Source organism: Arachis hypogaea, chromosome 14, assembly GCF_003086295.3.
Source record: "Arachis hypogaea cultivar Tifrunner chromosome 14, arahy.Tifrunner.gnm2.J5K5, whole genome shotgun sequence".
NCBI lineage: Eukaryota > Viridiplantae > Streptophyta > Magnoliopsida > Fabales > Fabaceae > Arachis > Arachis hypogaea.
This window is the reverse complement of record NC_092049.1, coordinates 1,042,888-1,051,612: the sequence shown is the minus strand read 5'-3', so window position 1 is coordinate 1,051,612 and position 8,725 is coordinate 1,042,888. Positions and strand designations below refer to the sequence as shown.

The window sequence follows — 8,725 nt, the reverse complement described above, 5'->3', positions numbered from 1 at the left end:
GATAAGAGACCCATTAACTTACTATCTTAAGGTTTTGAGTTTGATATGGTGTCTTCTCATCTTAAGTTCTCTCACTTGATTCCTCTCCGAATTCTCCCAAATGGTCAAGAGCTCCCCACGGTGGCCCCAACAGTTAATATAGTAATAAATATTAATTCAGAAAATATCAATGAAATGAATATCAACAATTACATACAACTCATGTTTCTTTCTAGCAATGGTCATGGATCTCAATGTATGAGGAACTAGATCCATCGCCAAAATGATCATAAAATTCTGAATCGAAACCAAAGCAAAGGTCCTTTACTTGTGATGGTTCTGGACTCCCATTGGTTAAGAAAGAATGAAAAGTTTACTGTGTATTGAACCAATAACATTTGGTGCATCCTGTATCATTATGTATAACTAATTTATAGTTGTATTTGTTTTCTTAATGGTAAATGCATTTGTTAAATAATGTAAGATTATTAGATTTTTCATAATTGTAGTAGTTTCTCTGACTTAATAAACATATTAATCTTCAAAGGCAAAAATTTTGGTAACAGTTTTTACTAATAAATTTTAGAAGCGGATGAAGTTACACATAACCAAGAAAAATAATAAACAAAAAGAAAGATTGTTGACATTTTCTTAGCATAGTTATTTTGTACTTTCATGGCACACTAAAAAAATAAAACAAAAAAAACATCCAAATTCAAAATTAAAATGTTGAACACCATGCATAACTGGTCCCCTTTTTGCAAATTGGAAAAGTTAGAGTGGAAGTGTCTAAGCAATTAAATAGGTAAAGAGTGGAAACTTCAAGTAACTCTTTTACTGTCTTTTAGTCTTACATCGGGTAGAAGAGTAAGGCATTTTACATTTATAAAGTAGATTATACGTAAAAGAAACGTGTATGCGAAAAGGAGAGATGGTTGCCATCTCCTTTGATTGGACTTTTCTGTTATACACACTCCGTTAAGGCCTCTGTTACTCATAATCATCTTTATTTTTGTAAATTGTTACAAACAAGGATGAAGGTATCTCTCCATTGAAGCCATTCTTGTGCCCATCTAGAAACCGAATGTTAGGCAAATCACCAATGAACTTCCACAATGTGTGAAGATCAGCATAATCATCTGGGATGTTACCCTTGAAACGGTTCCCAAACAATGTCAATGTCCTCAACCTCTTCAAACCAGACAATGCTGGAGACAACACCCCAGCCAAGCTAGTGTCATGACAAAAAACATAAAAGTAGTTAACTTAATAATTAAATTTCAGTATTTACTTTTAGCAAACTTTTCTTAAAAACTGGAAAATCCTGCATTAGTATTTGCTTGCTTCCAACAACATATGGTTTATATAACTAGCTCAAAAGTCGCACATAAGATTTACCTCTCTATCGAAATAACATTTCTATATGACATAACATGAAGAGAATTTGATCTTGTAACTTCTCTAATTGTGTGTGTGGTTGGAGGAATTATAAATAATTCCTAGAAATTTTAAGATGGAAATATTATATTCTCATATTTGGTTCAAAGTTTGAAAAGCTATTCTTGAGTAAGTTTGATTCCAGGAAATCAAAATATCATCATTTCAATTCCCACCTTTTCCTTAGGTATCTTTGATTCCCATGGGAATAGAATCTTTGTAATAAAGTAATACTTCAACCATGCACACCTTATATGGGAAACTTAAAGGCTTGAAGCCTTGTCACATTGTTGAGTGCCGCATCTTTCAAAAGTGTCTGAAATCAAACACCTCTTTTCTTGGACCTTTTTATTTAGGTTGGGAGTCCCAAGTATTTGGAATGATGGTTAGTTGACACATTTTAGCTGAATGAGATTTCTGACTTGTCCAAATTAATTCGTTCACCATCACTAATTCAATCTTCGAAAGTAACGCCAACATCATTTTCGATTGAATGATCTCGTTTCATGAATCTCAGGTACAATCCTTGACTGTGCCAGCTGTAGCAGCGATCTTCATTCAGCTGGATCTTCATCTCTCACTCCCTCTGATGCCGTCTTGGATATCTTCATTGCCGTTTTAAAAAAGAGCTTTGTTTTTTTGAAGCTTTCTTTAAAACGACGTCGTTTGGGCTTATTAATTATTATTTGTTTCCCCGTTTATCCGCTTTTAATGAAGCAACCCCACAAGTCACAAACAAACCCTTGCTTTGAACAGAGTCTAAAACGGCTCTCCAAACCTCTGCTCTGCGGCCTCCCGCCGTTGAACCAGATCACCCTACAGCCGACGACCTAGATGTAATAACGTCAACAACCGCCGTAACTCTCTACACCCCTCTGTTGGCCAAGGTTAGCTTTCTTCCCGTTTTTCCCTTTCTTAATTTCTCTTTCTTCATTTCTTCAATCACTCTTGCTTGCTGTTCTATTTTTCTTCTTGCTACTCTTAGGGTTTGTATGTTCCTTTTTTTAATGTGTTTTTAGTTTTTTTTTTCTTTCTGAATTTGATTTTTTGGAAATGTGAACTGTAAATTAGTACAGAAATTTGTCATCTTTTTTAGATTATTTATTAGGATGTTTTCAGAAGGACCAGGTTCTAACAGTAGTAGTGGTAGTAGGGGGTGGCTCCTAAGAATATTCAATTTATAGATGAGAAATACTGGTAGACCATCAGAATTTATTGTTTTTTTTTTTTTTGTCATTAATTAGTCATCAATATTTAAAAGTGTGGGCTAAGGTATGTTGTTAGATAATTAGACTAAAGGAATTGAATTCATGGCTAAAAGTGGTGATAAAAAACAATAAATTCTGAATGTCTCCTGGCATTTCTGTTTATAAATAGCAGCAGCAATAGAAACCAAAAGAACTATGTTATAAAACAGAATATTAGAATTGGTTCTTACAGTTACCTCCAAGCCAATGCAGAATGTAGGAAAGCAATTGATTTTGACAAAAATGGTGATTTATGTCTATAAATAAACCCAAACTTGTGTAGTTTTAAAGTTCTGTGGTGATTGTTCTTGTCATATAAATTATAAACAAACTTCATCTGAGGTAGCATCTAACTTGTTCTGCTTCATCTGATAGCTGTACAGCATTCTGTTTTGCATTGATATTCCTGAATCCGGTTAACCTATGCATTTCTTGCTACAGTATCCATAGTTCCATACAGCATTGTATTTGTGGTTTCTGCAAAATGGTAATGATTCATTGTCCTTCAGGCAATTCATAGACATCTGACATGAAAAGCTAGTGATGTTCTAGTATTAGTTATTTTACAACTGCAGTAATTTGTTATTTTGCATACAATTTAGTGCAATTTTATGTCAACATTTGAGAGCTTTTGTCATACTTATCGAATTGGGGCGATAACCTTATAATAGAGATAAATTCACCAACTTGCGCTTTTGTAGTGTTTCAACTTTTTCTGTTTGGTTTGTTTTTTCATTCTAAGTGAAAAATAAATAATAATGGACTTTGTTGCAGCTTTTGCCATGTACCTGGGCAAAATTGTTGTACTGTTTTTTGGAGTTTGTTAGTTAGCTTTATAGTTGTAATTTGTAAAGAAAACTTGCTTTTTTTGAGTATAAAATCAGTTTAGTGTGGATAACACTAGTTTTAGAATGGATTAAAAGGGTAAAACTTGTTTTAAAAAGTGAAAAAAAATATATTTTAAAATTTTTTTTACTTATTATCAAACAGGTTATCTTTAAACCAATTTGGATTAATAATCTAAACCCAACTTTTGGTTACCTTAAATCGGATTTGGATTTGCAAAAAAGCTTAACTATGTCTATGTAGACCTGTATTGTCGTACCCATGAGAATTGTAATCAAATACCAGTTCATTTAGGATAGTGACTATTTGAGAAATCAAAGAACAGTGTGAACAGTAAATAAAAAAAAAAGATGAGATGCAACTTTAGAAGGATGAGAAAGTCATAATGTTATATAAAAAAAAGATGGATGCATGATATTTAGATTTGATTTGGTAAAGTTTTTATTTTTCAAAAGTTATCTTTTAAAAGATAACTTTTAAGATAACTTTTTTAAAAATTGTAGTATCTATATTTGGTAAATTAAATTAAAAATGGTTTTTAATAAGCACAAGCAACAATAATTGTGTTTGGTAAAATAGCTTTTGAAATTTAAAAATATTATAATAGATATTAATATAAGAATTAAATTTGGATATTAATTAATGTAAGAAGTTATATTAGATTTTTTAATTTTAATAAACACAAGCAAACTTTGAAAAACTCTTCTTTAGGTGCATTTAAAAGCACTCAAGGTGTTTCTGCTCTTAAAAAACTTTACCAATCAAGCCTTATTGTATTCCCTGTTGTGAAAACCACATTTTTTGTTTGTTTGAAAATAAATAACTAATGATATCACAGATAAAGTTGTAATTATGAACCATCTTCAAAATCTTTGAAATTTCAAATAACTTATCTTTAAAAAATAATTCAAAATTAAAAGACAACTTCTCTAATTTCAAAACTCTTAATTTATTTTATTTTAAAATTTTCCTACTTATCTTTTGAAGCAGTCGCAATATCTCATATAAAGCTAAGCTAGTGATCCCTTGTTGACTTTCATTCTCAGTCATTCTTTCCAGTTAAGTACAACAGAGCGTTCGCTTTTCTTCTCTGCCTGAAATAAAGGTTGTCTTTCTTTGCTTCTACACCAACATATTCATGCATAATGAGATATATAATTGTCAATAAACAGTGATTTCTCTGCTTCAAATCTTACATTTTCCATGCTATTTTACTTGGATTTTCTAAAATCGTTGGAAAAATAATTGTTTCACTTTTTGGGGTGATTATAGGATGTAAAAGGGTAACCTAATCTTACTCATCATCTTTGTTTGCTTTAAGCAATAAGCAGATATCTTTTACTTTTGTATTCCTATTGTGCTGGCTATTCTGACAAAAATAAATATTTTTTTTTCTTTGGTTTTTAACTTGTCAGATATTTTTGTAGGTATATTGAGAGCCATGAGTACCATGACGAATAAGTGTGATGGTCGGAAAGTCTCCAAGGTTCGCCGCTCATCCTCATCGGTTGAAGAGGATAGTGGTGAAAGTAACATTGGAGGAGAAGGTCATTTAAAGAAAGGTCCTTGGACCTCAGCAGAGGATGCAATTTTAGTAGATTATGTCAAGAAGAATGGAGAAGGGAATTGGAATGCAGTTCAAAGGCATTCAGGACTTGCCAGATGCGGAAAAAGTTGTCGTTTACGGTGGGCAAATCATTTGAGACCAGATTTAAGAAAGGGCGCATTCACCGAAGAAGAAGAGCGCCGGATCATTGAGCTTCATGCTAAGATGGGAAACAAATGGGCACGGATGGCTGCAGAGGTTTGTAGTAACATCCCTTTGTGTGTTTTGTTATATTATTTATGCACATATTGTTTGCATTTGTTGCATTTGTTGCATTTGCTTTGTTACATGAAAACAACAAGGGTGCTAAAGATAAATTTCAATGTTGCATTAATAAAATATAATAGTTATTTTGAGATTCCTTGAATGTTTCTTAGGGTAGATACACTAAGGCCAATTTGGATAAATAACTTGAATAAGTTCTTTTGGAAGAACAGCTTAAAAGTACAAGGACTTTTATTAATAGCAGCTTATAAATTTTGTGTTTAGATTTTTAGTTATAGAAGTACTTATTTTAAAGTTGTAGCATTTGGATAAATAATTCAAAAAATACAATTTTTTAACTCAAGAAAATGGATATTAAAATAATGATGATAACAAATACTTTTCAACATTGAATGTTGATTTTACATAACCTAATCACTAAGATTACAATCGATTAGGCAATTAATTCTTTATTTGTTCTTTTATTAGTTCCATTTTTCTAGCTTTCAGCATTCGGTTCTTCTCACATAATATCATTAGAAACTGGTTCTTCTACTTCACTTCACCCATAACGGTGTTCTTTGTACGTGGTGAATAGTAATAAAATTCTAATTCACAATAATCTTGATGGCAATGCCAAAGAAATTATTGTGTAGTTAGTGTTTGTTGTTTTATTGTGTATGATATGGTAGTTGAAAATAAAAAACAAATGTGAAATGTGTGTGTATATTTTGTTGTTGTTTTATATTTTTTTTACTCCTATTAGAACTCTCTCCTCCTTTGTTGGGGTCAAGAACTTGCTATAACTAACTATAAAAATAATAGCAAGCTATATAAAAATAAAATCACATGTGAAAAAATAAAATTAAAATTGAGATTTCATACCACACACAATGTTAAATACAAATTTAATAATAAAAATAGAGTGGTAAAATGATAAAAAAAACCTCGAAAGAATATATGCAGTAGGTGGTTCAGTTGGAATATTGTCTGAAAATAGTGGTGGAGGGTTGAAAATGGTGGTGGAAGGACAGTTAGCAGATGGAACCTTCCCTGAAAATGGTGGTGTGTGGAGAAGGAGAAGTCATAAGTCATATATTTCTACTTCTTCAAAAGGCTGTCAATTAACTCTTTGGGACGTTAAAAGCTTTTCTTTAAAATGGTGCCAAACACGCTTATTGTGACTTTTCAATTTCATAATTGAAAAGTGTAAAAAAAAAAAAAAAGCTTCTGCTACTTCCCAAACGGGGCTCTAAGAATGAAACTTTACTTCATGAAGACACCAAGAGTGAAATAAAATTTTCGAGTATGTTTGTTAACTTAGTAGTTAAACTATAAGCACTTGAATTTATTCTGATGAGTTATCACTCAATAGGGATACCATAAGTGAAATATGTAAAAACCGGATAAAACATAAACAAATTAATTGTTAACTGTAATATCTAACCTAAGATGAATATGACGTCTGTGATATCCCTTAAACATTACATCTCTTTACTTTTTACCTTTATAGCATAAGATCTATAGCTTTTAACATCCAGGCACAGAATTGAAAACTGAACTTAAAAGTGGTACTGACTACATTGGTTTACTGAACTTAAAAGTGGTACTGACTACATTGGTTTCTGTAGCATTCCTTCGTAGTCAATATTTCTTCACTTGTGTAGTTGTGTGCTGTGTATTGATAACCCAATTGTGTTTTTGCATTTTTCAATTGTGGGTATTTACTGTTGTGTTAATTACTTATTTGGTTTCAGTTGCCTGGGCGTACAGACAATGAGATAAAGAACTATTGGAACACGAGAATTAAAAGAATGCAGCGAGCTGGTCTGCCAATCTACCCTCCTGATGTATGCCTGCGGGTGATGCATGGCAATCAAGAAAGTGTAAATGTTGGTACCTTGAGAGATGAAGCCAACCAGCATGATGATCTCTCACAGACGGATACTCTGGATATACCGGAGTTAGATTTCAAACTAGTCAAAGTCTGTCCGGGTTTATCTTATGGACCATCAATTTGTGACATACCTGAAAGTAGCATGGTTGAAATGAGTTCGGACTCGTCCCATGGTTACAATCACATGTTTCCTGTGATGCCTCCTTCGAAACGCCTTCGAGAATCAGACATGCAATATGGATATTTGGACAGTTGTATCAGTGATACTGTCCCAATATTTGAACAGTATGGTGATTACACGTGTGATAAAATTTCCGACCATACTCAATTGTCTTCTCCATGTGATCCTATTCTAAACACCAGCGATCAGTTTCATGGTGATGACACATATGGTAGCCATGCAACCTTAAATGGCAATACTTCTTCTTCTGTGCCCCTACCCGGGGCCATGAAGTTGGAGCTCCCTTCACTCCAATATTTTGAAACTCAACACGGTATCTGGGGCACACCTGCTTCCCCACTTCCCTCACTTGAGTCCGTTGACACGATGATCCAGTCTCCGCCGGCCAAGCCGTCTCCTTCGGATCCTGTTTCTCCAGAGAGGAGCGGTTTGCTGGAAGCAATAATCTACCAGCCGAAGCAGTTACAAGTGGCGAATAACAATTCACTTCAAGCAACACCCAATGATTGTGTTCGCAAAGAAGTTAAGATTTCAACCATGAAGTCTAAGCCAGAATGCGATGAACAAGGCGGGCCGTATTTCCCCTTAGATCAGTCTGCTGCTTCAGTTGCAACCAATTATACTTCCATTAGCATGTGCTTGGTGGATGCACCCCAATCAGTTGAAACTATTCAGGGTTAGCACATATTATTGTTATTATTATTATTCCAACTCATTTAACTGTGTTTGAATACATGGATTTTCTGTACATGGCTTATTTGAAGATGGGTCTTTTAATTTCATGGATAACATTTTTTTATTGTTTTGGCAGATCATAATATTAAGCAAGAACTAGGCACACAGTACCCAGCTTATGTTTCTGGGAAGAAAGAAAACTGGAATCAAATAGACTTCACACGGCCCGATGCTTTACTCGACTTGGGTTGGTATGGGAGTGGCATCGATTGCGACGATTATGATGGCGATCGGTTTCTTTTTAAAGATGCTTTCAGCCCATTTCTTGGTCAAGATCCGGATGGTTAGCCCTAGCATTTATATGTATAGCCAACATTGCTTTGAGCATTATTATTGTGTAGCGTAGTAGTGGTTGCTAATGAGATTGCTTTGTTTAATATTTTGAAGTCTATAGTAGGTCCCTTATGTTCTCCATTCAGTGCCACCCTAGCCATGATTGATTTGATTGGGAATGCTAGGTTTTTTTTGCCCCCTTTCAACGTCAAAGTTGTCACATTGGACATTTGATGCTGAATGCTGATATTGGAACTATAGTATTATAGCTCATAACTCGCTATTAGGTGAAAGCTTGCATTTGGAACTATTGTATTATG

General features: G+C 33.6%; 1 protein-coding gene across 1 annotated transcript; it reads left to right on the top strand.

Moving 5' to 3' along the window:
- The first annotated feature begins 1,792 nt into the window (after positions 1-1,792).
- Positions 1,793-8,725, top strand: LOC112740836 (transcription factor MYB33). The gene is made up of 4 exons (XM_025789483.3): positions 1,793-2,303; positions 4,937-5,313; positions 7,077-8,073; positions 8,209-8,725. The coding sequence occupies exons 2-4, from the start codon at positions 4,951-4,953 to the stop codon at positions 8,418-8,420; spliced, it is 1,572 nt and encodes a 523-aa protein (XP_025645268.1). The 5' UTR covers positions 1,793-2,303; positions 4,937-4,950; the 3' UTR covers positions 8,421-8,725.

Bases quoted from the DNA above. Each gene is read 5' to 3' on its own strand.
- LOC112740836 (XM_025789483.3), top strand. From the start codon at position 4,951: ATGAGTACCATGACGAATAAGTGTGATGGTCGGAAAGTCTCCAAGGTT. The intron at 5,314-7,076 runs GTTTGTAGTAAC...ATTTGGTTTCAG, and splicing joins GGGCACGGATGGCTGCAGAG to TTGCCTGGGCGTACAGACAA. The intron at 8,074-8,208 runs GTTAGCACATAT...TTGTTTTGGCAG, and splicing joins ATCAGTTGAAACTATTCAGG to ATCATAATATTAAGCAAGAA.